The sequence below is a fragment of the Camelus bactrianus genome, chromosome 28 (genome assembly GCF_048773025.1).
Source record: "Camelus bactrianus isolate YW-2024 breed Bactrian camel chromosome 28, ASM4877302v1, whole genome shotgun sequence".
In the NCBI taxonomy this organism is placed as follows: domain Eukaryota; kingdom Metazoa; phylum Chordata; class Mammalia; order Artiodactyla; family Camelidae; genus Camelus; species Camelus bactrianus.
The window spans coordinates 16,126,608-16,154,266 of record NC_133566.1 but is presented as its reverse complement, the minus strand read 5'-3'; the positions used below and the strand labels follow the sequence as shown (position 1 = coordinate 16,154,266).

At 53.2% G+C, this 27,659-nt stretch overlaps 2 protein-coding genes across 14 annotated transcripts; one reads left to right on the top strand and one right to left on the bottom strand.

The window, feature by feature from the left end:
* Positions 1-895: 895 nt before the first annotated feature.
* LOC105072164 (oxaloacetate tautomerase FAHD2A, mitochondrial) lies at positions 896-14,127 on the top strand. 7 transcript variants are annotated; one of them, XR_012502931.1, is made up of 10 exons: positions 896-1,053; positions 3,912-4,162; positions 5,330-5,546; positions 8,802-8,861; positions 9,051-9,213; positions 10,206-10,314; positions 10,426-10,513; positions 10,603-10,838; positions 11,909-12,644; positions 12,855-14,127. XR_012502931.1 is itself a non-coding variant. In XM_045519592.2 (9 exons), the coding sequence occupies exons 3-9, from the start codon at positions 3,918-3,920 to the stop codon at positions 10,729-10,731; spliced, it is 1,011 nt and encodes a 336-aa protein (XP_045375548.1). In that variant the 5' UTR covers positions 901-1,053; positions 1,889-1,969; positions 3,912-3,917; the 3' UTR covers positions 10,732-10,884. The 7 variants fall into 7 exon arrangements, 4 of the variants coding, with proteins under 4 accessions (XP_010957320.1, XP_010957317.1, XP_045375548.1 ...); XR_012502930.1 differs by having other exon boundaries at positions 11,960-14,127; XR_012502929.1 differs by having other exon boundaries at positions 11,909-14,127.
* Positions 11,022-27,144, bottom strand: GPAT2 (glycerol-3-phosphate acyltransferase 2, mitochondrial). Of its 7 annotated transcripts, XM_045519588.2 has the most exons (22): positions 23,609-27,107; positions 21,116-21,229; positions 20,839-20,952; positions 20,166-20,239; positions 19,641-19,745; positions 19,284-19,412; positions 16,812-16,911; positions 16,263-16,396; positions 15,851-15,950; positions 15,542-15,754; positions 15,075-15,194; positions 14,824-14,906; positions 14,366-14,484; positions 13,677-13,747; positions 13,347-13,605; positions 13,108-13,256; positions 12,847-12,924; positions 12,283-12,414; positions 12,091-12,211; positions 11,936-12,001; positions 11,651-11,706; positions 11,022-11,297 (listed from the first exon to the last, which is right to left on the bottom strand). In XM_045519588.2, exons 1-22 carry the CDS (start codon positions 24,146-24,148, stop codon positions 11,181-11,183), a joined length of 2,994 nt encoding a protein of 997 aa, XP_045375544.2. In that variant the 5' UTR covers positions 24,149-27,107; the 3' UTR covers positions 11,022-11,180. The 7 variants fall into 7 exon arrangements, with proteins under 7 accessions (XP_045375544.2, XP_045375547.1, XP_074210507.1 ...); XM_045519591.2 differs by having other exon boundaries at positions 12,091-12,414; positions 21,108-21,229; positions 23,609-23,690; XM_074354406.1 differs by lacking the exon at positions 23,609-27,107 and having other exon boundaries at positions 21,108-21,278.
* Between the last annotated feature and the right edge of the window lie 515 nt (positions 27,145-27,659).

Genomic DNA, 27,659 nt, shown 5'->3' with positions numbered 1-27,659 from the left:
AAAAAGAACTGAGTAGCTTTGTGTGTTTTCTATTTGATTGTTACATCTGGACATGCTCCCCATGCGCTTCTCTCTTCCCAATTTTACTTTACACAGAGGGGTCATAACTTACTTTCACAATTTAGGCAACAGAATATTCAGGGGGACTGCTACTAAATTCGGAGAGCAATTAATGTAGCCAGTGATGGATACTAAGACCCTTGGGGAAAGGGTGAGAACTTCTTCACTCTTAAGAATAGTCTTATGGATGGACCTAGACATGATCATACTAAGTGAAGTAAGTCAGACAAAGACAAATATATGATATCAGTTTATGTCGTATCCTCAGTTGCTGTGTCATTCTTTTAATGCTTGTGCCCTGCCCCCTTCCCTCCTGTCTCTCTTGGGATCAAGAATGCTGGTCCCACTACTCACATTGCCAGTGTCACCTTAAGCTAAACACTTCCAGCCTAAGGTTCCCCATTTGTAAAATGGGTGCAAGCACCCCTCCTGCCTTCAATGATAAGGCACAATGGGAAGGCAAAAAGATCTGTCTTTGTCAACCAGCACGCGGTAATCTCGTCTCCACTGCATTTTGCTCAACGATCAGATCGGTGCCTGGACCAGATGCAGGGCCAGAAGCGGCAAGGCCAGCGAGGCGCCCGGGACGGAAAGTTTCAGGAAGCACTCGCTTTCTAACTCGTGCAAGAGCAGAGCGCCCAGAGAGCGACTGCCTCCGGGAAAGGGTCTGCGGCTGCCCACGCCTGAGTCCTGTCCCCACCCACAGGCCTGGAGGAGGGCGTGAGTGACAACCCACTCTCCAGCGCTGGGCCCGCCCCCTCCGCGACTTGGCTTCCGGCGCCGAAAAGAGGCGCCCTGCTATTGGCTGTTGTCCTGTGACATCACCAGGGAGCGCCCGCCTCTGCTGACGTCTTATTTGAGGAGCCGCACGGCGCGCTGCCGCGTTAGAACTGTGGGCTGGTCGCGGTCTCCCGAACGCCCGACCAGCGCCCAGGCGCCCGCTGACCTTGGCCCTGAGACCGCGAGTTCTAGCCCGACAGCACAGGGCTCCAGGTAGGTTAGGTTTGGGCCAAACGGCGGGGCGCGTCGGGGCTCAGCCTCCCTCCGGGCCTCCCGCTGAGGGCAGGACCAGACGGACCGGGCGGGCGGGCCGGCCCTCCTGAGCACCCACTGATGCAGGGCACGGAGCTGGGCGTACAGGGAAACTGGACCGGCACAGGGACCCAGGCAAGTGGATGGGAGGGACGCGGTCCCAGGTGCAAACCCTTGTCTCTCAGGCTTGCGAAGCCTGCGCCTTTGCTGGCCTCATGTCCCTGCCTCTCTGCTTAAGGACCTTTTTCTGGAGTTGGTTTGAGCTCGGGGTCTGCGGCACAGTGGTTTCCGCAGAAGCGACGGGACCACGTTCTAACTGGTATCTTGGCAAGTGACACCTCCTCAAGCCTCAGTGGCCCTTCTGTAAAATGAGGCGCTCTGCCTGAGGGGGTTGCTGTAGGGCGGAATGAGAACCTGCAAGTGCCTGTCCTGTGGGAGGGACAGTCAATGAGGCCTGTAGTTATCTCGGAGAGCAGGTGACCAGCCTTATCCCTGAGGCAGTAGCTAGCAGGAGATCAAGTTTCCCGAAGCAAAGCTGATGGTACACCGGGTGCCCCTGGCCCTCTAGAATATCGCCTGTTGGAGGTTCCTATTTCTTGTCACAACCTCTGGGCTAAAGTATCCCACTGCCAACAACCTTAGGATACTTTAGCCCAAAGAACTTCAGTGTCACCTGTATTTGGATTCAAGTTCCAGCGCTTTCCTCTCCTTGGGAACTTGGGCAAATCCCTTAATTAACCTCTCTGAGTAGTTTTTTCATCTGTAAAATGGGACTAACAGTCCCTATCTTCCGCAGCTGTCAGGAGAGTTAAATCAGACATTGTAAGTAAAGCGCTTCAAGTAAGTTCCAGCATTCAGTGGGAGCAGTTACAGCAAGGTAATAATCTTAGTGTGTGGAGTATCCGAGCGCGTGCACGTTAGCTTGAACAGCCCCTGGTATGGTTGGTGCTTGTGTAAGACAGGAGGGTAGGAGGTTCAAAGCACCTGGTTTTCTGGCTAAACTAATTTGTCAGCACAATGATTAGATCATTGACTTGAATCTGATGAGTCTTTAACTGAAGAAGGCAGATTGAATTATCAGGGTGAGAACCAGGAGTCTGGGATTACCTGCACTCACCTGAGCATAAACGGCTGCTTTTAAAAGCAAGGAACTATACAGGAGAGGGACTCTTGGAATGGAGACCAGACTTAGAAACAAAAGAAGAGAATGGGGTTTGTCTGAGTGGAGCCTAGAACTCAAAACAACACCTGAGCCTCGTTCATACTTTCTGAGTGATTTGAGGAATGAAGGCACAGTCACTCCTTCCGAGGTTGATAATCACCAAGCTTTCCCAAGTAGTGAAAAGTCAAGCCCCTGCTTCTGGCATTTGTTCATTCAGCAGAGTAGCTGAGAGCCTTCTGTGTGCCAGGTGCAGTGTTGGGCATTGTGGCTCAGCAGTGAGAGACGGTCGTGGCCCCAGAACTCAGGACACAGCCCAGTGATGCCTGTCAGGCCCAGACCCTGCCCTTTGTCTGCAGCCTCTCTCCTTAAGCCGCCCTACTACAGGAGCAACTAAATAATTACTGCCTAGAAAGGCAGGCGGTGCTGCTCCTAAAGACTGGGACAGCCTGGTGGGGGTTCTGGCTTGATCATGTGAACAGCAGGAAGCATTTTAAGTAGGAAGGTTACAGGATCAAGTTGGCATTTAAAAATTTTGCATCTGTGAAGCCAGTTTCGCCTCTGGCCACTTGCTCATGCTGGGCTCCACTCGTTCTTTTTTCCCCACCGTGGGGGTGCTTGGGATTGACCCCAGGACCTCTTGCACGCTAAGCACTCAGTCTGGCCCTGAGCTGCTTCCCTCCCTTAGGCCCTCCTCTTAACTAATTCCTAGTTCTGCTTACTTTAGCCGAGGCCAGCTCAGCTTAGCATCACTTCCTCAAGAAACTAGACAGAGGCAGAGCCCTTGATCTCCAGAGCAGTAGCCCCAATTGCTGACCCTACTTACAGCGTCAGTTGTTAACATCAGTGTCTCAGGCAGGCAGGATGACAGGGCTGAGTGTGTCTGACCTGCATTGTTTGCCCAGTGTCTCAGTGGTGCCAGGTACAGCCTAAGCTTTCAGAAAGCACTGATCAAAGGGAGACTGGAATCCCTGGGACCTAGCTTAGTGGCTGGCGTGAAGTAGTTGCTTCTCTAGAAATGCTTCATTACATACACTGAGCGAAAAATCACCTTATAAAGTATACGGAGTTGAGAAGGAGAAGCCGGGCTGGGCTAACAAGATAACTCATAAATCTAAGTGTAACAGGTGTCGGTTTACGGATCGAAGTTCTGCTGGGCTAACTTGTAAATCTAAGTTAATAAGTGTCGGTTTGCTGATTCCCTGTCTTTTTTTTTTTTTTTGCTAACCAGCTGGATTTTCAAACAGACATATCTGGCCTTGAAATGTTGGCTTGCTGCCTTCCTGCCTCTACTTTTGTGATAATGATGCTGCTAAAGCTGTTCCATGCCTATTGGCCGAATACCCCAAGCTTGTAATTAACCCTATAAAATCTCATGCACATGTCTTGGAGGTGCTCAGAGCTTCGGAGCAGAAGCCCCTCTGAGCCTGCTGGCGTAATAAATCTGAGTACTCCAACCCTCTGAATGGTGCTTGTTTCTTGCTGGCCTGTCATTTCCGTAACAGAGTGAAATAACATAAATCTGGACCACTTCCCGTGTGGTGTGCCAGGAATGGCTGATGGGGTGAAAGGACTTGAGCTGTAGCTCGAGGAACTTGGGGTATCCTGGTGACAGTTTGGGGTTCCCTCTGTCCCCTGCGACCCAGTTTTTTCTTCATAGGCTCTGATGCTGGCCTCTGGTAGAAGACGCTTGCTCACGGCTCTGCTGCAGGCTCAGAGGTGGCCCTTTCAACCCTCCAGGGACATGAGACTGGTGCAGTTCCAGGCACCCCACCTGACGGGCCCGCATCTGGGCTTGGAGTCAGGGAATGGCGGGGGGGTCATCAACCTCAACGCCTTTGACCCCACGCTGCCCAAGACAATGGTGGAGTTCCTGGAGCAGGGGGAGGCAGCTCTCTCAGTGGCAGGAAGGTAAGTCAGCAGGGAGCATTGCCCTGCAGCAGCTGCCCTGTTCCCTCCCCGCTCCTCCCATCCACATCCCTGCCCTGGGAAACAGAACCAGCGGGTGGCTCTTTTGCCTGGGAGCTGGGTAACCCAGGCTTTCCTTTCTCACTTGTTCTCTTAGTGAAGAGCCCTAGGAATTTTACATAACATCATTCTCAGTTTCCCGAGGGGGAAACTGAGGCCCAGGGAGGATGATTGACTGTTCCCAAGGCCACACATTTGGTGGTAGAGCCAGAATTCTACTTTGTCACACTGCCTTCCTGGGGGATTAAGTTCCTGCCTGCCTGAGGGGCTGGGACCTGGGGTCCTAAGAGGTATCTTGGGAGGCTGAGAGTGATTGGACTTGGCTCCTAGCGGAGAGAAGACTACAAAGAGGTTTCCTTAAAGATGGTTCTTGGGTTTGGCCTGGATTAGGTGGGGGCCTCCCAAAGCCAGGAGCCCTATGGAGTCTGGTCTAAAGGTATTGATGAACAATAAATTAAAAGTCACTCTGAGATGTCATTTTCATTAATTAAATTGGCAAAAATAACAGTTGTTTGACAGCACACAGTGTGGGTAACAGTATTTTCCCCCTACTTTCGTGTGCTCGCAAGATTAGAAACTATTTTCATGCCCCCATCAGAATTGGGCGTATCTCTACTGTGCAGGAACATGCAGCCACGTGAAAAAGAGGACGTTGTATACTGTTAGGAGAGATCTGTAAGGATCTCTAAAATACATATTTTTTAAAAGATGTATATAGTGTGCTATCATACGCATAAAAAAGACGGGAGAAGAGCTTACATAGAGTGGCTGGGAAGAGCTACGCAGGACGCAGGGGTGGAGCCGGGTGGCTGGGAGGTGGGGGAGAAGAGAGACTGCTCCATTATTCAATCCATTTGTGCTTTTGGAATTCTCTTACATGGACATGTATCACCTATTGGGGAAGGGAAGTCAGCGCTGGATTAATATAAGTAGTGCTCTGATATCAAAGGACAATAGCTGGGCTTGATTTTCACACTGACTCTGATAGTTGATCTAGAAAATATATTTTAAAAAGCAAAACTTGTAGCTGCTGCAGAATCTCCCCAGCGTACCCCCAGGATTGCCGGCCTGCTCCCCGCCAGCCCCTCTCTCCTGCTCTGATCTCTGCAGAGCCCTGGCTGCCCAACTGCCGGTCCTCCCACGCTCGGAGGTGACCTTCCTGGCCCCAGTCACACGGCCAGACAAGGTGGTGTGCGTGGGCATGAACTACGTGGACCACTGCAAAGAGCAGAACGTGCCTGTGCCCAAGGAGCCCATCATCTTCAGCAAGTTTGCCAGCTCCGTCGTGGGGCCCTATGATGAGGTGGTCCTCCCGCCTGAGAGCCAGGTTGGTGCCTCCCCACTGTCCCCCCAGGTTGCTGCGGGCCCTCACGCAGGTGCTCAGCGTCCAGCCTAAAGGAGCCACCTGTTCAGTAGTGTATTAAATAGAAACTCCAGGGGGTTATACAGTAATAAGATTGGACTCAGGAAAAGAAAGATAGTAGTTTCTATCTTCTTGATTACAAAAGTAAAATACCTGCATTATAGAAAGTTAATAAAATACAGATAAACATAAAGAAATAAAAAGTCACCCGCGGCTCCACTGCCCAGGGCTTGCAACATTACTGGTCTGCTGTAAATCATCTCAGTGTTTTTCCAGTCCTGTTTCTGTTTATACTGTACGTATGACTACCATGTACTTAAGTCTCCACCAAGAACATTTCTCATGCCATTAAATATTCTCTTCCGACACGTTTTAGGTTACTGCTTGGTTTTCTGTTGTATCAATGGCCATAATTTCTTCATTTGTTCTCATATTGCTAGATAGGTTATTTCCAGTTTTTAGCATTTACAAATAATGTTGCAGTGAACATCCTTATAGAGAAGAACTTGCCCACCCATGGATATATGATTATTTCCTTTGAATAAACTCTTAGAATTTGAATGTCTTTGTCAAAATGTAGACAGGGTTTCAAAACTTTTGAGAAATCAGCCAAAGTGACCTTCGAAAAGTTACAAAAGCACTTTACATCTCCACCACCTTACTAACACTGGTTAGTTTTTCTTTCAAATTTTTGATTTAGAAATATTTTGGAAATTATAGGAAAGTTGAAAAATAAGGCAGTGACTACCCACAGACTGTTCTCCTAGATTTCACTGTTAACCTTTTGTCATATTTGCTTCCTCTCTCCTCCTCCCTCTCCCTCCCCCACCTCTCTCTCTGTCTTTGTCTCTGTCTCCCCTCCGCCCTCCCCCTACTCCCCCATTCCCCCCCCCACCTTTCTGTCTCTGTTTCTCTGTCTCTCTCCCTCATCCCCTCTTCCTCGCGCCCTCTTTTCCCACATGCACACACACATTTTTTGGAGGGGGTACTGGGAAGAACATTTGAAAGTAAGTTACGGACGTTAAGACAGTTCACTCATGGGAACTTCAACATGCATCTCCTAAGAATAAGGACAGTGACACCATTATCACAACTAAGAAAATTTACGTGAATAATACCTGATATATAGTCTAGTTGGGAATATTCCCAGTTGCCCCCAAAGATGACTTTTAATTTGGGTACTGTTTGTTTTTTGTTAGGCCAGGATCAGTCAAGGTCACACCTTGTGTTTGGTTATGTCTCTTTTGTGCCTTTAATTAGACTTTGCCATATAGTGTCTGTTGAAACAGTTCGGCTTTGCCATTGTCGTGTGAAAGCAGCGTGGCTGATAGTGAATGAATGAACGTGGCTGTGTTCCAGGAAAGCTTTGTTTACAGAAACGGACAGCAAGCAAGGACTCTGTCTGTGAACCAAAGTTTGCTGACCCCTGACCTCAAGCAATGGCCCTACCCCCTTTGTATCTTTTATGACAGACATTTTGAGGAAGCCAGGCAAGCTGTCCCCTAGTATGACCTACACTCTGGGTTAGTGTGGTTGGTTCCTCATGATTAGATTCAGGTTAAACGTTTTTGTCGAGTTCTACACAGGTGTCTTAGGCTGGTCGGCTGCTATAACAAAATACTGTAGAATAGATGGCCTATCAGTTAGACGTTTAGTTCTTACAGTTCTGAAGGCTGGAAAGTCCAAGATCAAGGCGCCAGCAGGTTTGGTGCCTGGTGAGGGCCTGCTTCCTGGTCCATAGACGACTGTCTCTTTGCTGTGTTCTCACATGGGAGAAGGGAACTCTCTGGAATCTCTTCATTTTTATTTTTAAAATTTTTTATTTTTTTTAAACAATGGATGCCTGAGTATCAACCCAGGCCAAATTAAATCTGAATTTCTTAGGGTGAGGACTGGGAGTCCTAATTTCTTTTTACTTATTTATTTTTTATTTTACTTTTAATGGAGGTACTGGGGATTGAACCCGGCATAGGATCTCTTTTTATAAGGGCACTAATCCTCTTCCTGGGGGCTCTGCCCTTACGACCTGATCACCTCTCAAAGACCGCACCTCCTAATACCATCACACTGAGGGGTGAGTTTCACTATATGAATTTGGGTTGGGAGCAGGGAAGGCAAACCTTCAGTCTGTAGCAGTAGCTGTGTACTTGTATTGTGTCCCATTGGGAGGCTCGTAAAGCTTGATCACTTAGTTTACAATGATGTTCACGAGATCTCTCCGTTGTAAAGATATGTTTACTGTGGTAATTAATAGGCAATCTGTACAGTAGTAATTTGAGACCATGTGACTATCCTTACCTGAATCCATTATTACACTAAGGGTTAGAAAAAGATGATTTTTCTGCTGTGCCTTCTACTCTTACTAGCTGGCATTCTGTGAAGAAAAGTTGCCTCCCTCTTTTTTTTTATAAACCCTTGTTCTTTTGATTATTACTGTGAATTCCTCATTTTAAATTTTATCCAGTATGTTATAATCTGTCATCACATTCTTTTTGATACTCAGAGGGTCTCAATTTGGCCAGTGGCGGGGCTTCAAGTTGGCTCTGATCCGCATCACTTTCTGAGCACTTCCTTGCTATGGCCAGGCTGTTCCAGGCTCACCTTGTACTCTGTCTCAGTCTTGGAATTAGCCTTTTCCCCAAGGAACCCAGTTTTTTTCTGTGTTTCTGGCTGTTGCTGTTGGGGCAGCCAGTTTGAAAGGCTAAATTGTATCTGTTCTCTGCTGCTGCTTGGCTGACTAGAAAGGACTGAGCATGTTTTCCTTTTTTGTGGTCATGTGTATGTGTTTCTTTTTGTGAACTGCTTTTTCACGCCTTTGGCCCACATTTGTTTTGGCATGTTGATCTTTTTCTTGTTATTTAAGTGAGTTAGTGCATCAGAGTACTTAGAATAGAGCCTGGCACACAGTAGGGTTAGCTATTGTTACTCGGTATTCATCCTTTTTTGGAAGTATCAAGAGTGACTCCTAAACTCCCTCCCCCAGGCCGATGTTGCTCTGCTGCAGTCACAGGGAGAGCGCTGCCTGTCACTGCCCAGAGTTTATGGGTCAGCATGTGGCACCGCCCTTGCTCTTCCCTCTGGCTCATGGACCCGCAGATGTGGGCCGGCAGCCAACCCCCAGTGTTAAGAGGCCCTGGCCCCGGGGCGCAGTGTGTAGCCCCTCAGCACAAGGACGGGGCTCCGAGCCAGGCAGCTCACCGCTTGTTTCCCGCTCTGCAGGAGGTGGACTGGGAGGTGGAGCTGGCCGTGGTCATTGGAAAGAAAGGCAAGCACATTAAGGTGAGGTGGAGGGGTGGTGCCAGCTGTCCTTGGCACTGGGAAGTGGTTGGCACCTACCTGGTCCTGACGCTGCCTTGCCCCTGCCCACGACCTCTGGCCACTAACGTGGGATCAAGGCTTTGAGATCCTTTGTTGTAAAGGTTGGTGTCAATCTAATCTCCAGTCTGGCCACATCCCCTGCCCCCATAGGCCACAGATGCCATGGCCCACGTGGCTGGCTTCACTGTGGCACATGACGTGAGTGCTCGTGACTGGCAAATGAGACGCAATGGAAAGCAGTGGCTGCTGGGAAAAACCTTTGACACCTTCTGCCCCCTGGGCCCTGCCTTGGTGACCAAGGACAGTGTAGCAGGTAGGTCTTTGAGAGCCCATTTGTGCTTCCTCTTGCTCTTAGATACATCAGTGAAGAAAAAGCAGCTTTACAGGAAGCAGGAGCGAGGGGTGTGGCTCAGTGTGGGCTCCCCTGCCATCCGCAGCTGCCTTTTTGTTAATTCCTTCTATTAGAGCAAATCTCTCAGCCTGGGCCACGAATTCCCCAGTGGGCCTCCTTCCCTGTCCCTCCCCCTACAGAGGACCACATCGCAGAGGTGAATCTGCATGCGCAAAGTGAACTGCAGAGATCAGTGCCGTGCTGTGTGGGTCAGGCTTCCTCTAGCAGCCACCATCTAGGAGAATCTCTAAGTTGGAAGGAAGCAGTGCTAGCCTTTGAGCATCACAGAGAGTGGCTGTCACAGAGGCCCCTGCATCTTCTGCAGTAGGGATATGTGTGGCATAACCAGGCGGTGGCTACAAGCAGCCTGGGCACAGTGGAGCTGGGAAGTCAGTGGTTGAGAGGACAGAGCACAGCCATCTGGGCGGGGCCCTGTCCACGCGGTTTACTCTCGCGCCACCCCTTGCAGTCAGTCATCAGTAAAGTTAAGTTGTGTTCCCAGGGGTGTGTTTGTGACTGTGTAAAACACACAAAAGTGAAGATAAAAGTGCTGGTTACCCAGGACACTGACGTGTAAGGCATCAGGTGCTAGAGTCCCCCCTGTCCTTCCTCGATGCCAAGTCATTTTATATGTGTGCTGTTGTCGGCCACTGCTGCGGCTGAACATCCGTTTTTTTTAAGGCAAAACCCAGGCATTTTTCTCTCCCCCTTGAGAGTCTGGAACATCCCCTCCTTGACACACCCAGGTGACCACGAGGCAGGTGCTCTGCTAGGTGGTAGATCCACAGGGAGGCCCGAGTCCACCCAGAAAGTTCCAGGGTAGGGAGTGCCCTGTGCTTTCATCTTCTGGTTGATTATCAGAAGCGGTTGCAGGAAAGAAGGGAGAAACCCAAAGTGTTGTTTCTGTATTTCAGATCCACACAATTTAAAGATTTGCTGCCGAGTGAATGGGGAGGTGGTCCAGAGTAGCAACACCAACCAGATGGTGTTTAAGACAGAAGAGCTGATAGCCTGGATCTCCCAGTAAGTGGGACGGAGCCCCACCCCAAACACCCACCTGGAGGCCAAACCGAGCCCTCCATGCCTGGTTGTGGCCACCTCAGCCCCTTGTCTCACCGGGCCCTTTTGCCCTAGGTTCGTCACTCTTTACCCAGGGGACATCATCCTGACTGGGACCCCCCCAGGAGTTGGAGTATTCAGGAAACCTCCTGTCTTTCTCAAGGTAGGTTGGCTAAAGGAGGAAAGGAAGAAGGACCCAGAAGGCCTGGCAGGGTTGGCCCAGACTTGAGATCCACGCCTGTGTATGTGTAGATGTGTGTGTGTGCGCACGCGTGCCGGACCAAAGGACTGACAGCCTCGCGGCCCACGCTGTTGCAGAAGGGCGATGAAGTCCAGTGTGAGATTGAAGAGCTAGGCGTCATCATCAACAAGGTGGTGTGATGGCTCCTGCTGCAGGCCCTGGACTTCAGACGAGGTGGCGGCATCCGTCCCACTGAGCCCAGCACAGGGAGAGGCCCGTGCCAGCCCTCTCAAGGCCCCTCTTCCAGGTGAGGGAGAGATGGCCCTCTCCTCAATAAACTACTCTTTGTCTTCCTTTAGGGTTTGTTTTAAGGCGTGATAGGGCATTCTCACTCAGTGGGGAGGGAGAGAGCAGATAAAAACAAACACATCCCAAAAAGACACTGCTGAGCTTGGGAAAAGAGGACTCATCCAGTCCTCTCATTTACTGCACCAAAGGATGGAGAAAGCAAGTGAGGGCAAAGGACCATCAGACTGTAAAAAGATTTTATAGCCCAGCTCAGGGTCTACAGCTCCGCGCCGTCTTCTGGCTCCGGGGCGCGGCTGTATTCTGGGGCTGAGCAGTCTGAGCACGGCTCCTCCCCACAGCTCTAGCTACAGATGAACTGCCGGATGAACTGTTCCAGCTTTTCCTGATTGTCCCGGCTGGCAAAGGTAGAGGACAGGTGGAGCACAGGGCCCGCGGGGCTGGGTGTCTGCCGCAGCACCTGGGCCACAGAGAAGGGCTCTGAGCGCTCACCACGGGGGCTGCGCACCCCCCCCCCCCGCCGGAAGCCTGCAGTGAGCCCTGTGGGCCCTCGCACCGTGGTGTCTGGGCACAAACGCTGCCTCTCAAACCGCCCCCAGGGCCCCACCTGAGAGCAGGATGAGTCAGCAGTTTGGGAGACCAAGAGGGGCAGGAAAACCATTCTATCTTCTCCAACTACTGTTGCCACACCTGTTCTTGGGAGACCCTGGGTACTAGGGTGGGCACAGCTGGGCTTCCTTGAGCAGCTCTATCATGGTGTGTGTGGGGGTGGGGGCAAGGGGACAAAAAGATGGTGAGACTGGTCCCTCTTACCCCCAAGTCTCTGAAGGTCCAGATAGCACTGATGGCAAGATTTAGGTCTGCACACTCTGGAGGAAAGAGAAGCGAAGGCTACAAGGCAGGGTGGGAGGGCAGACGCCTCTCTCCCGCTTGTTTAAAGAAGGAGCAGCCCGAGGACAGGGCTAAGGCCAGACCCAGAGGCCTCTGCATTCTGTAGCCCTCCTTCCTGGAATGGACTTTCATTGCCCAGTAGGGGGCAGCAGCCACCAGCAAACCTTCCCTGCCTCCCAGGGCCTGGGCTGGCTGCTTGGGACTCACCGAAGAACCCTTCCTCCTGGGCAGTGGCCTGTAAGAACTGGAACAGCTGCTCCACGTAGCCCGACTCTGCAGGAGAGAGGAGTCCAAGAGCCAGGGCTGCACACAGGCGAAGCCCCTACCCTGAGCCCTCTGCCTCCCCTGAGGCTGGGCCTCACCAGTATCCGGCAGCTGTCCCTCGTGGAGGAAGGTGGCAGCCTGAGCAAAAGCCTTGAGTGGCGGGCTGAGCAGGCGGCAGAGGAAGAGGAAGAAGTCTGGGCAGCGTGACTGTTGACTGAGCTGGAGGAAGACAGGCCAGGGTAAGAGCAGCTCCCACTGCCTCCCTCCCCTGGTGGCTTCTCCCAACGTACCCTGAAGTACCGGCCCTCAGCTTCCTCAAAGTCATCACTGTCACTATCAGTGAAGTCCCCGCTTGGTTTCCACAGCAGTTTTGCACTCAAATGCTGCCGCCCTGTGTCACAGGCTGGCCGGGAGCCTGGGGTCTGGGGGAGCCATTGGTCCCTGTCAGGCCAGCCAAGGTTCAGCCCTGAGCTCCCCCAGACCGGGTACATGCTGGCCAGGCCTGTGGAGGTGAAACCAGCAAAAGCAGACCTAGGGAGCCCAAGAGGATACCCCAGGCCACTCAAGACCATGACACCTGCCAAGCCAACTTGCAGGGCAGAAGCGAGCACTCACCCTCAAGGGCCATGGCTCACCACCCTCAAGAAATGTGGTAAGCAGGGCTGTGCAGAGACCCTTGGTGCATCTGTCCAGTCCGGTCAGGATAACTATACGTGGGCCCAGGGCAGATGGGGTCTGCCAAACCCAAAGGCAGAGGGTGGCAGAGGAGGAGCCCAGGCAGCTGTCACGCAGGGTGGGAGGCTGAAAGAGGCCAGGCCCCAGGCAGGGGCTTGGTCTCCAGCTGCCCTTCCTACCTCTTCAGCAACTAGGAGCCCACACTGGATGAGACGGTCCAGCACCTCCTGACAGTAGCAGTAGGAAGACTGGCAGGGCTGGGGAGAAAGGCATCCATGTGGCCTCAGGAGAGCCAGGCGCTGGGCAGGGGCCTGGCCAGAGGCGAGGCCAGACCAGATCTACTGGACACCATAGGGTCAGTGCTCAGGCAAGCACGGGCCCCTCCTACACCCAAGAAGGGGAGGCCTAGGACTGAGCTGGGTTGGCGGGAGAGGCCTGACCTGCAGCAGCAGCAGGTCCTGCGGCAGCAAGTGCAACAGGAGCAGGATCTGGCGGTACAGCTCCTTCTGGCTCAGCAGCTCGATGCCTTGCAGCTCGCAGGGCCCCTCAGGCGGCACCCTGCCCGCCAGCAGCCCCCGCACAGCACAGGCTGGGGGAGGAGGGGGCCAGTGGTCAGGAAGAGAAGCCATTCCCCTCACCCCTACACACATCCCACCCACCCCAAGCCCTGGGGACTCACCACCCACAGCCTCGCTCAGGAAGGCGGGCAGCAGCCCAGCGCTCAGGCGGGCCAGGTGCATGAGGCCTGGGCCGGGCCGAGGAACCACCAGCAAGTCCCCCTGATGGACGCGCATCAGGGCCACGTGCGCCCGCAGCAGGCTTAGCGTGTGCTGCACCAGGCACCGCAGCTGCCCTGAGAAGCCCACGTCAAAGCCACGCAGCAGCGTCTCCTCTGTCAGCCAGGAGAACTCCCCCAGGAGCTGTGACAGGAGCACGCCCTGGGTGGGCAGTGAGGGGCTGAGCGGGAGGACCGCACCTCCTCCCCAGCCCCCACCGCACCGTGCCCTACCTTCCGGTGCTTGAACAGCAGCAGCGTCGCCATGATGGCCGTGCTCATCACCGCCGAGCTCGCCACGCAGGCTGGGGCCGGGGGTGGGGGATGCTGGTCAGGGGCCAAGGCCCAGCAGCCTGGGCCCTCCGTCACCAAGCAGGTCTTTCCAGCCAAGGGCATACCTCCCCAGCAGCCCCTCAGACACCCCCCCAACTCCACCCCTGGGAAAGGGAGAACAGGCTTGGTCCTTGGGCCCCACCCTCCCCAGTGGAGAACTGGCATTTATCAAGTATATGTTGAGAGCCAAGCTGGGAGCTCAGGGTCCTTCCCTGCCTCTTGTAGGCCTACTAGCCACCAACCCCACAGCCTCTGCCATGGAAGGGACACTTAAGATGGTAGTAAAGCTGTTAAGAGCCCCCTGTGTGCCAGGTGCTGTGTTAAGTCCCTTACATACATTATTCTATTCAGCTGTGGTCACCTCAGTGCAGTGATGCGCCTGGGCCTGGGCTGGGCGGCCACCTGTGTGCACACTCTCAGCAGCTCCATCACATTCCCCCTGGCTGCCCCACTCCTTAGGGGCAGGGCAAGGTTCCACCCCTCTTCATATGTCCCAAGTGGGCCACACAGGAAGGGGGCAGGAATGGAGGGCCCTGACGACTGGCCAACTCTGAGAGCCTCCCCCAAAGGCCAGACCGAGCTCCACTCACCATTCAGGACGTGGAGGCTCAGCATCCTGACCAGGAGCTGGTCCTCTTCCTTGAGAGCCAGAAGGGGCCCAGTTACTGGGGTCCACTCCTGCTCTTTCTCAGTGTCTGGGACAAGGGTACTGGGATAGAGACACAGATCACAGGACAAAGGGACTGAGCATGAAAACAGCATGGGGAAGCCCAAAGCTTTCTCAAAGGTGAACGTGTTTCCCCATCCCTGAAAAAGGTGGCTCATGTAACCCAAGTCCTTTCCAGGCCTGTGCGCCATAACCCACACTCAGATGACAGGCAGGGAGGCGTGCCTGGCACTGTTCTGGGTGACCCAAGGTTGCTTGGTGAGGGAAGGCTAGAACTGGTGATGTCTGTGGTTATGGGAGGATTGGGTCCCAGCTTACAAGGTGGGGCCTGAGGGCTGCCTGCCTTGCCCCCCGAGATCCACACAACTCCCCTGCCCCTACCATTGGCCCAGCACGATCGGCTGCAGCAGCTGCTCCAGGGTCTGCCTGCTGCCCCAGCAGCTTCTGGCGTTGATGGTGTATTCCTGCCCAGGACAAGGCTCTCAGGTGGCCTGCCCTGGCCCACCAGAAAACCTGCACACAGCCTATCTGAGGTAGGCAAGGCTATCCCTGCAGTGGCTTTGAGGGCCAGGCTGCCAGAAGCCCCAGGACAGACCCCAGGGACTCCCAGCCTTGCCAAATAGGGTCCACACCTGCAGGGAGAAGGGCTGGGCCAGATGTACACGGATGCAGACCCGGTGGCTGCAGCCCCAGCCTCGCAGGCTCCGAAGAACAGCCAGAGCTCCTGTCCACAGCCCCAGAGGGGGCAAGGCCTGCATGGGGGAAGGGGCTGAGTGGGCCAGCTTGCCTGGGGCCGGCATGCTTGCTGCTCAGCTGTATCTTGGGCCTGAACTGGTACATAACCATGGCCTCTCCAAGCTTATTTTTTCATCTGTGGAACAGGAGAAATCCCTCCCTAGCAGGGTCTTTTGAGAAGGAAATGAGAGAGGCTGTAACAGCCTTGGCAGGTGCCACAGGAGGATGACTGTAGGGGTAAACTTCCTTTGCACTCCCTGCTTAACCCCAGCCCTGAAGGGGACTCAGCCTCAGGACACAATATTGTGCCTCCTCTCTGTAGATGGTGTCCGCCTGGGGTCTCCAAGGGCAGGAGGGGTCTCACGTGGTATGTGTCACGGGGTGCATCTGGAACCCGGTCATAGGTGACGGCCACTGGCACCAGCATAGCATCTGGGACGATGCCCACCTGGACTCCCTGCACCACCAGTCCCAGCCAGGTCTGGCCCAGGGCTGACAGCCGAGACCCCTGAGTCCCAGGGGGCTCCTCCAGGAAGATGAGCAGGGGCTGCCCGCTGAGCAGCAGCTGCTCCAAAGCCTGGAACAGGGTTGGGGGAGACAAGTGTCAAGGCCAGAATAGCAACAGGCCCCCGTACCCTGGCCCCACATACACCACTGGGGGCACAGCACTCACCGCCTGGACCACAGCCCTTGCAAGAACACCCTCAGAGCTGTCCAGGGAGAGGTTGGCCTCTGAGGGCAGGAAAAGTCCCCCAAGCTTCTTCAGCAGAGCCCTGTGGGCCACAAGGAAGATGAGGAAAGGGGCTTAGGAGATGGGACCAAGCAGGAGGCTAGTGAGGGCCTTGGCCCACTCACGGCCAGCCTGGGTCCTGCTTGAATACCCTGAGGCCAGGCATGGCCCTAGGGCCCACAGCTGACCCACCATCTGAGCCCCACAGGCTGGGCTGGCAGAAAGTTGGGAGCAGAGGGGCCAGGAAGAGGGTTTCTGGGGAGCTGCTGTCAGCAACACCCCCTTACATCCCCACACATCCTTGCCCCAGCCTGGGGTCCTCTCCCCTGTATGTCTTAAGGACACAGACTTTTACCTGAGGATGGGGGAGCAGGCGCGGGGGTCCCAAGCCACACGGAGCACACCCAGGCCCTGGGAGAGCAGCACAAAGGGCAGCAGGATCCCATCCAGGAGTGACTTGTGGGTAGAGAGGAGGACGAGCGGCGAGCCCTGCTCCAGGGAGAGCCAGAGAGGTGCCGAACAGCGCCCGCCCCCCGCCCTGAAGATGCAGGGAGCTGAAGCCCAGCACCCCCACACCCAGGGCCACCCCAGAGGGAGAGGGTTCAGCTGAGCAGTTCTTCCTCTGAGCACATTTCCCAAAAGCAGAGGAGCTTTGTCAACAACTTTTAAGGTAATGCACTGGCGTAATGGTTGTTAAGACCATGATGAAAAGCCGTTAGAGAAAGCCCCATGGGAGCAGGACCGTGAGACACGAAGAGAAGGTCGTCAAAGAGCAGTGGATTTTTCCCACCAGCTGATGGGGCTGGTCCCCACTGAGGGGTTGGTCTAGCCTCGGCTCCTCCGTCCCCAGTATCCCATCCCCATCCAGATGGAGGGCAGGCCTTACCGCCTGGGCGGGCCTTACCGCCTGGGCGGCCTTGTGGACCATCTTCATCTGGCCCTTGTGCAGCTGCACGTTCAGGAAGAGGCAGTTCAGAAACCGCAGCATTGCCCAGCTGAAGAGCCTGGAGAGTGATACCCAGTCTGAGGTATGGCGGGCCCAGCCCGCAAGGCAGCCCATGGCATCCCAGAGGGCCATCCAGCACTTCTCTACGGCGGGCGCTATTACTGTCCCCACTTTACAGAAGAGGAAAGTGAGGCTCAGAGAGGCTACAGATGCTGCTGGATAGAAGTAGGGGTGCTGGGACTGGAAGGCGGGCCTGACACCACAGCCCACACCGGCAAGGTGCTGATGCTCTTCCAAGAAGACCTCATGGGACAACTGCCTCATATCAGCCTCAGAGCATCTCCCTGCCTCCATTTACCCCAAAGGAGACTGGAGAACCAAGACCTTCTCCAGGCATAACCTGGCCTGGTTTTTGCAAACTGCTAGGAAGGGTGAACTAAAAAGGGAGGAATTAAGTGATACAACAAGAAAAAGGGATAACTGAAGAGGCAGAGTCTCTGGGGAGGGGTTGTCCAAAGGCCCAACACACGGACTGGCTTTAAATGAGGACAGAAGCGCAGATGCAGGTAGCATGCAGATGTGGTGGACACACAGCATGTCCTCATCCGATGGCTTCTATTTCTCCATGAAGCATGGGGCAGGGGGGAGGGGGGAGGAAATCGGTTGACAGTGGTAAGTCAGAGAAGGAGCAGTCTGGATTGGAGCCTTGGAGAGTGCTGGGTGCCCCTCTGAGAATCACACTTACAAAGGAGACAGGTCCACCCAGTGTTTTTTCCTCTAGTGACATTTGCTGCTTGAGTACAGAGACAGAAAGTAGCTGGGTTCAAACACAACCAAGTTGTGCCCTAGTGACTCCTTCACAAGGGCATTTTTGTCACAAGGAGCCTTGGAATAGAAGCTAGGCCAGGAGGGCAGGAAACACAAGAGGGGAGGCTGACAGCTGGCATAAAGGTGGTCCAGTCAAGGGACTGGAAGTTGCAACAAAGCCAAAGAACTGTCACCTGGAGGGCTGGTCATAGATCACCAACAATCTCTACTTCCTGTCCTTGCTCAGTTGACCACAGCTGAACCCGACGTGTGTAGCCCTGCGTGCTCTTTCCCTCAATGACTCATTCATCCCCTGGTTTAAGCATCATGTATGTGCTAAAGCTCTGCAAATGTATGTTCCTGGCCCCGACCTCCCTTCTGAGCTCCAGACTTATATACATAAGCAGCTCCTGCCTCGGTGCCTCCACCAGCATGTCATGTTTCTAAAACTCTGTGTGTCCAAAACATCTTTTGCGGCCAAACTCACTCCTCCCCAAGCCTGCCCCCTCCCCTCCCCAGGTGCTTAGACAGAAACCCGACTCTTCTGTAATCTCCTCCTTTTCCCCTCACAGCTCCCACCTCAACCCCAATCCATCAGTGAGTCCTGTTAGTTTCATAATTGGTCGCTCCATCCATTTTCCCAACCTCTACCGTCACCCCATCATCACATCTCCCCTGGACTAACAAAACAGCCTCTCAGATGACCTATTCTCTACTCTTGACCTCAATTAATTTTGTCATTCTCTGCTTAAAACCTTTCCATTGGTTCTCATTGCACTTAGGAATCAAATCCAAACTTCTTGTATGACCCTGAGTATCTGGTCCCTTCTACCTCTCAATTTTGTCTCCCACAACTCTCCCCGTCACTTGCCAGCTTCCAACCACATCAGCTTCTTGAGCAAACCCGGCCCTTTCCTGCAGCCACAGCTCATGCTATTCCCTCTGGTAGGAAATGCTTCCCCCACATCCAACCCTCACCTCCCCAAGGCTGGCTCCTTTCCCCCTTTTGTCCTTGGCTTACAGGTCTCTTCCTCCCCTGCTGTTACTCTCAGCATTAGCCCTTGTTCTGTCCTTCCTGCAGGCATGTGTATCTCTCTTCACTCTCACCTGTGCATCCCTCCATTTCCCCAGAAGAGTGCCCTGAATCTAAGAGGAGCTCAGACTTGTACCAGATAAATGCAGGAGGGAGCAGGTGGTAACAAAAGGATGAATGAGGAAGGGAGCATGAGGGCCTATAAGATGGGGGAACCTGTCACCTCATCTCTCTCCCTCTCTCCATAGGAACCTGACCTGGGGGAGGTGGAAGGATGGAGAGGTTACTGGAATCTAGGCCACAATCAGGGGTTCTTGGGCTGACCCCCAAGATCTCACTCCCAGGACAGTTACATACTTGGGCTGGAATCTGGGGGCGGCTTAGATCAAACCTCCTGCCCCATACCTGACTGATCCCATCAAGGAGCCAGCTGTCTTCAAAAGGTCTAGATCAGTGTCTCCCTCAGGCTATGTGGTAAACACACCATCCAGCTCCCCAAGAGATAAGTCCAGTCTTTCCCCAAGCCCAGCCAATGCCCTCTCCAGAAAGGCAGAAGCCCCAGCCTAGAGTGCCCCTCACCACAGAGTTACCTGAGCAGGAAAGGGCGGGGTGGGGCCTGGATGTGGCCCAAGATGCGCTGTACATCTTTCTTCACAAGGCTGGGCACCTGGCCTTCCCCAGCCCCTCCGGGGGCCCTCCCTGAGATGACATTCTGCACCCTGTTGTGTCGCGGGGAGTGGTGTCAGGCTGGAGCAGGCCTAAGGTCACCTCCCTCAGCCCCATAGCATCCCCAGGGTACAGCCTCCAGTCTTCACTTTCCGTCTTTGAGGGGCCCCAGGCCAAGCTAACATTCTACAAACCAGCCCTTTCAACCAGCCCTGCCTAGAGCTTTTGTCATCCCTTCAAGGATCCCAGAAGTACCCAGACCCCAGTCCCTGCCTTCTTACCCAGTGCTTTCCATGATCTTCTGTGGGGCATCCTGGCAGGGGGGTATGTGCTGCTCCAGTGACCACAAGAAACAGCAGAGCCTCCGGACCAGCCAGCCCCGAAACCTGGGCACAGCCCCCAGAGCAGGGGGCAGATCTCTGAGAGCCCACTCCCGACTAGGGCCCACAGAGGACATTCCATCAGGAAGGGATCACACCCCAGTCCCACGGCCTGGGAACACCTGAGCTTGGCTTATCATGGAGCAGGAAGAGGAAGCACCTGCTAGTCTGTGGCCTATTCCTACCCCTCTCTCCACTGAGTAGGGTATAGGTTCAGGGCCTGACACAGTGGACAATCCATCAATGCTCACAGAAGGAACAGCAGGAAAGCTCCAACCCTGTCTGTCCCCGCCTGTGGGTTTGGAGCAGAGGGGAGGGCCCTTCTTTTTCACTGAAGGAAGAAAATGACACCACAAAGCAGGGCCCCAGCAACCCGGCACCCAAAGGCCCGGCCCTCCACCCTGCCCCACCCCCAACTCTGACTACCTGGTGTTCTCCTCCTTCACCAGGATCACACTGCAGAAGCCTAGGTCCATTATGCTTCTGTGGAAGAGGGACTCCTGCCCAAGAGGGGCAGGGACAGCATGTCCTTGGGGGTCCTTTGCAAACCAGCAAAGGAAAGCCCCTGCTCTGTCTTCTGTGGTCTTTGCCTGAAGGACTATCGAGTCTACCAGAAGACAGGATTATAGCACAGCATTTCCCAAAAGATGTTTGACTCCAAATCCTGAAGCTTGCTCAAGAAAGAGGGTTTCATGGTCAAACTGGAAGGGCTGCATTCTCTATAGACTCACCCTCTTGGACAGTAGCATATTAAAGTCTGAGAAATTCTCTCATCAACAGCAGAGAACACGCTGAATCCCCAACAGAACCCAGGGTCCCATCAGCACCAGCACATGACATGGAGGTACAGAGGTCTTCAAGCATGTGCTGAGTGCTGGGTGACTCTGAGTGAGCAATGTCCTCAAAACTGAACAACAGGACTCATGCAAGCATGTCAGATCCCAGCCCTCGGGCCACACCCTACCTCCTCTCAGGCCCCCTCTGTACTTCCCCATCCAACTCTCCCAGGCCTGGGAGCCAGGAGCCAGGAGCCAGGAGCCAGCCCCTGGCCAACAACCAAACAGTACTCAAAGTGGGGCCTGGCCCTACCATTACTCACCCAGCTCTTAGGGGTACAGGTCTGGCAGCAGCGACCCACAAAAGGGCGGTATTTCCCCAGGAATGGGGTGACAGCCTCCAGCTTCATCCTAAAGCCGGAGGACCACAGGCTTGTCTGGAAAAAGACCACAGGCTTGTCTGGAAAAGGGCCACAGGGAGAGATGACAGGACTCAAAGTACTTGGCAGAGGGAGGGAGGCTCCAGGAGTGAGGGGGCACAGGGCAAGAAGGGAGGCAGAGGATGTTCTGGGAATAGGAACAGCTACACCACCTCCTGACCATTCTGGCTGCTCCTCTGCTGGGTCTGGAGTTGGGCTTCCAACATGGTGTCCACGGGGGTCTGTAAGACCTGGGAACCAGCCACCTCCACCTCTCTCTCCAGAGGAAGCTGACCTGGGAAGAGGAAGAAGGATGGAGGAGGTACTGGAGTATTGACCACAACCAGGGGTTCCTGGAGCGACCCCCATAACCCCTACCCCAGAACAGACAGACAATACCTAGGTTAGCAGTGGTGAGAACCAGGGCAGGAATCTGGGGGCTGGCTCAGATCAAAGCCCTCTCCCCCGACACTGGACTGGCCCCACCACGGTGCCAACTGTCCTCAAATGTATCACAGTGTCCAGATCAGGGCTTCCTCAGGCTAACATTAGGGGAATCAGTTGTCTCACCATCAACATCCACCCTGCCATCTGCCATCTCAGCACAGATGGGGGCTGTATTTGAAAACTCAGACCCTTTCTGTGAGCAAACAAGGCTGGATTGGCAGGAAGAAGGCATAAGACTGCCAAAGAGGAACAGGATCATCATCACAAGGCTACCAGTCCTGCTCAGCTATTCTTCCCCTCTGCACCAGGAGACAGACATTTATCCACTCAATCATTACAGGAATGTGGGCCTAGGGTACTAGATGGGGGACAGCTGGGTGGTCAGAACACAGAAAAATGCCACACAGATCTGTTCCCAAGGAATAGTCTTCTGGTTGCGGATAAGACAGACCACAACCTCTCCTCTTACACAGCACTCTCCACAGGCGATCCCACTTGGTGCCTCCCAGCCTCCTCCTTCCTACCACAATATCCCCCTGAACTAACAAACAACTATCTTCCATAAAACAGCACTGAACCCTCCTGACCCAGAAACTGAGCCCTAAAAACCCTTTTACCCTGATTTCTCACCATTTCCCGGATGGGTAGGCTGATCCAATTAGTTATATTACCCCTGCCCCCACTACACAGTGCACACACCTACCTGGGAGGGCCTTCTCCTTCCCCACCATCGCCCGACCCCACCTCACCCCTGTCAAATTCTGCCCACGGCTCTAAGTCCATGACACTTCTGCATCATCCTCTGGGCTTTTCCTCTCTTTCTTGGTTCCCTCAGCCCAAGTTTACTGGGCAAGAAGCCTCCTCCAGGGCTGAGATTTCATTTTCTGGCATCATCTATAAGTATCCTGAGGGCAAGGGCTGCACTGATTCATCTCTCTGCCCTGCCCAGAGGAGGGACCCAAGAAATGCTAGAGACTGACTGTAACGTCCTCTCCCAGAATTCCTCTAGGTCTCTCCTCCTCTCCCCAGTTAGCACAGTTTAGAACCAGGAGGCCAAGCGGTAACAGGATCACAATTCCCCAGTGCACAGCTCTGGTACACTCATCCCAAATACATTTCCTACTTTGAAAATATTCTCACAGCCCAGTTCAGATACTTGGTACACGGAGTCCCCAAGCCCAGGCTGCAATTTGAGGAGTCCTGCTTGCTTTGCAAGGAGGATGTCTGCTCCCCAGCCTCAGACCACCTCACTCTCAAACCTAACCCCCACTAGATCCGTGCTAACCCTAAAAGGGCAGAGTAAAAGACAAGGGGTAACTCCCACTCACCAACTAAGTCAACACTCAGCTCACACAATCTAGAGGTCAGTTCTGGCATATATCTTTCTAGCACTCAGACCCCCCCAAATGGAGATCTCAGTATGCAGCTCCTGCCTGGACACCCCCTTCCCCCAGGACACCTGCAGCAGAGGTGGCAAACCGGCCACCTGAGGGCCAAACGCAGTTCACTTAACCCATTTTCTTTGGCCATGCAATATTCTAAAACTTGACGAATTAACCTCAACATTCAAAACTACAGAGATTGTTACATAAAAAACCAGGGTGTCCAGCGGTGACTTGGCATCTCTGGCATGTACCCCACAGGGCCTTGGCTGTCTGGAGCCCGACACCACTGTCCCCATTTCCCTTTCGCCCTCCAGTTTGACGCCACATCAGTCACACTTGATGCCCGGTCCCGGGGCACATCTGAGTTTGGGGCCCTTGAACAAGGAAGGGACCACATTCAAACCCGTTCCCTTGTCTGGGATGTCCCTACAAAGAACCACAACTTAAATATGACCTCTTCACCCCTGGGCCGGCACGGGGGGGGGGGGTGCTCAGAACTTGGGTCCCTCCCAGACCGACGATGCGCGTTCCCTGACCTGTCTGAAGACGCAAGGAAGGGTGCCTGCCGCAGTGGCTCTGGGTCTAGAGTGACAGGAGGCCGAGGACCATGCAAAGTGGTAGTCTCTGAGGGGCTGCCCCTCAGGCATGGACCCCACAGAAGGGCTCATCCGCGCGGAAAGCCCTACAGGGCCAGCGCTCTGTCCCTCCTTCACCAACCCCCAAAAAGGTCCTCCAGGCCGGTGCTCAAAGCAGGAAAGCCCCTAGGCGGTCCTGGGCCTGGTCCGACCCGGCCCAGCTCGGGAGTGACCCCCATACCCCAACCCTGGCCAAGTGAATCTCACCTCACACCTGCCCGCCAACTCCCGCCAAAGCAGCAGCCGGGGAGGAGGCCGGAAGGCGCGGGCTGGTGGCTTCTGCGTGCTGTCTAAAAGGCAGCGCTGAGAGCCAATTGGAGCGCGCGCTGGGCCTGAAGCCCCACCCCCACGGCGCCCTGCCCCGCCTCGTGCTGAGCCAAACGCTGCGTGGCCACGAGATTCTCGCGGGGGGCGGGGCTGCGTGTGTGGGCGTGGCGGGCCGTGGGGTGGGGCGCGAGGTGGGCGGTGATGCATCGTTGAGTCCCTGGCGGTGTGCTTGGTCCTGCTCGCCTTCCCAAGCAGGACCTGCAGGTGCGTGGGGACCCCTGGAGACGTCTGCGAGACCGGGGTACTCGAAGGACGAGGACACGTGGGCAAACAGATTCTAATGAAGGCAGTTCCCAGGGTGCCACCAAGCTGGAGTTCAAGCTCTAGCAAATCCCAAGTTGGGGACACTTCGAAAAGATAGAGAATCACCGGAAGCCAGTTTGGAATCATGAAAAACAAGTGAGGCCTCCTCAGTGTCATTTCCTTTGTTCATTAGAACCCTAGACCACGGCCAGGGATGTGCTGCAGTCACCAGGTGCCTGAGTTTCAGCTGGCCCTATGACCAGTGTGTTTATTCCTGCGGCTTTTTGATTAATAACCGACTCCTGTCTCGGCCTTTAGGTGAAGGAAAACTGTGTAGGTTCATTCATCTTTTGATTGTTCCCAGCACACAGCCGGGGACCAAGAAGTAGTAGGCAAGCCGTAGAGAATAAATGAAGGAGGGGATGGTTGCGCTTTGTTCCTGCACTGCCCCTCCCACTCCACCGTGTAATGACAGCCAGACAATGCCACAGTTTCAGAACTGCATGAGCAAAGCCACATCCAAGCCTGGCTGGGTTCACACTCCTCCCTCCTCTCCAGCCAGCTCTAGTGTGACTGCCCCCACCCTCCCCTCCAGGGTGTAACCTTCTTTGTGCCACTTTGTGCCTATCTACCCAGGCCGTATGTTTCTGTCCACTCACTTAAACTCAAGTTGCAATGTCCTTTTAGCATTCTCAGAATCCATTTTGTCCCCCACCTTACCCTTCTTTTATATCAGGGTACACTTGAGCTTCTGAACCGAAAAAGAAAAACAGCAACAAAAAAACCCCCAAAATCAAAACCACCTTTAATTAAATTAGAAGTTGTACGTTGCCTCCTAGGAGTACAGATTTGCATTTACCTGACGCCCCTTTGTTCTGGGAAGACCATCTGAATAGACAGCTGAGTTTCCCAGTTGTCAGTTAGCCCCCACCATTCCTTCTTAGGGAGATTTAATGCTCAGAAGTTGCCTAAGACAGATGCTTCAGACCTGAAAGTCACATGGCTTGTGACCACAGAGACCAGGTCTGTCATCTAGCAGTTTCTGTCCTCAGTCGTGTTGTTTCTTTGGAAGATACGTGTTTTGTTTTTGTTGTTTGCTACAATTTGGATGTTTAAAAAGAAGCGTGACTCTCAGACCTGGATTTTAGTTGGGTGTACCGAGAATTCATTGTTCTCTTCACGTAGTGCGCAGAAAACACGGAGCTGTCATTCCACAAGACCTGCAGGCCAGCTCCCATGCAGACTGACTGGCTGACCTGACCACGGGAGAAACAGAGAAACTCACTGGACTTTGGGAGCCTCTCTCTGGGCTCAAGCCAGACTGCATCACTCAGAATGTCCTGACTGAGGACACGTAACTGAGTCCCTGGGCCCAGAGGAACAAAGGCCCTCCCTGTGGTTGGAATTCAGTGTTCTCCTTTGCTGCTGTACATCATCTGGAAAAGAAGACAGGCTGGCATTCATCTGGGCAGAGGGGCTCTGGCCACTCTCTCCAGGGCTCACCAGGCGGTGTTCTCTCTGCTACCCAACTTGGCTGAGAATGGAGGGAGTGGTGCTGAGGAACATTCCAGGCCCACTTTTCCTTCCCTCTTGGGGATTTCCTCTCTAGCATTGATTTATCAAACTACCCAGTGCTGGGTGGGCACAAAGTGGGAGTGTAGACACTCCCCAAGGAGTCATCTCATGCTCTTGGGGGTGGGGGTTGGCCCAATATATGACGATATCAGTTCCCCCAAATTAATCTATAACTTCACTGTAATCTCAATAAAAATTTCAGCTATGTACACTTACTCTGAAACATGTGAGAAGAAATAAAGGTCTGCGGATGCCTAAGTAAAATGAGGGTGGGCAGGCAACTTGCATACTACAATGACAATGTCTTAAAAACAAACAAAAAACCAATATGGTTTTAGTGAAAGAATAGACAAGCCATTGGGACAGCGTGGAGAGTTCAGAGTTGGACCCTGGTTATAAGGGAGCTTAATATGTGATAAATGGTGCATCACAAGCCTGTGGGGAAAGAGTTGTTGTTCTCATTGGGAAAACTCTGACTCACTTTACAGAGAAAAATGATATTATCCCATGCAAGGTGGATGCTCAGATAGTGGATTAAAGAATCAATGTGAACAGCCAAATTATAACATCGATAGGAAAAATATGAAGCAGAACATCTTTGAGACCCAGAGGGAGGAAAAGATTTCTTAGACAAAATATCAAAGCACAATCCATAAAGAAAAAATAAAAGGAGGGGGACTTGATATTATGCTGAAATTAAAAATATCTGTTCCAAATGACACACAACAAAATGAGAGAAGATATGTGCAAAGTCTAAAATTAAGATTAGTAGAGTCTCAATTAATAAAGAACTACTCCAAATTAACAAGAAATAAATGGATAAAGGATATGGGCAGGCAGTTTTTGGAAGAGGAAATCCTAAAGCCAAGAAACATATGAGGAGATGGCAAAAATCATTAGTAGAGAAATGCAGAATATAATAAGATACCCAAATAGACTTTTTTCCAAAGAAGACATACAAATGGCCAATAAGCACATGAAAAATGCTCAACATTGCTAATCATTTAGGAAATACAAATCAAAACCACGCTGAGATACCACCTTGCACCTATTAGGATAGCTACTGTCAAGAAAGTAGAAAAAACAAGTGTCGGTGAAGATAAGGAGAAATTGGATCCCTGGGGCGCTGTTGGTGGGAATGTAAAAATGGTACAGCCACTAGGAAAAGTGTATGGCAATTCCTCGAAAAATGAAGAATAAAATTACTACATGATCCAGCAATTCTAATTCTGGGCATGAGTGCTGTGAGAGCGGCATCTGGAGAGAGAGAAAGGAGGGATTGATTAGTTCTGCCTGACAGGGAGCCTTGCCTTTATATTAGTAATGAATGCCTTTTAAGGTGAATGCCAGGAAGCCCAGCTCCAACTGGTTTTTTGTGTTTAGCGTTTTTTTGAACAAAGAGAATTTCTTCACTCAAGTGACTGAAAAGTCCAGAGGTAGCTTTCAGGCACAGATGGATTCAGGTGTTCCAATAATGTCATCATGCCTTTCCGATCTGCTCCCCGCTGGGATGGTTTCATTCTTAGGCCGAGCCCCTTGGGGGACAACTGTATACTCTCCAGCCAACAAATCCAGAGGTATGGGCATCCCTTTCCCAGAGGTTCCCACAAAAGCCCCAGAGCTGATGCTCTTTGGCCCAGAAAGAGTCACATACCCATGCCTGATCCAATCTCTAGGACTCTGATGGCCAAACCAGGGTGGCACGGGTGCCTGGGTTGGTGGGGGAACTCTGGCCCGGGGAATGACACAAGCCGAAAGCCCAACTACATGAAGCTGGAACAGCAGAGCATGGAGTTCCTTGCTGCCCGGCAATTCTAGGGCAGCGGGCACCATCAGAGTCTCGGCTTGGGGTGGCGTGGTCGGCACGATCAGATCTGCAGTTTGCAGGCTTCGCTTGGCAGCTGGTGGTAGGTGGCCTGCGGGGAGCAGTGACATTCAGGCCTGCCAGCATTTCCTCCAAGAAAGAAAGTGCTTCATGAAGTACCTCCCTCTAGACCCTTCTTCCTGCCAAAGGGTCCCTTTCCTGGTGAGTAAAGAGGCAGCATTCTCAAGATTTCAACACAAATGGCTGGGGAGGGCCCTCTTGGGGTCCTGGGTCATTGCATGAAAGAGC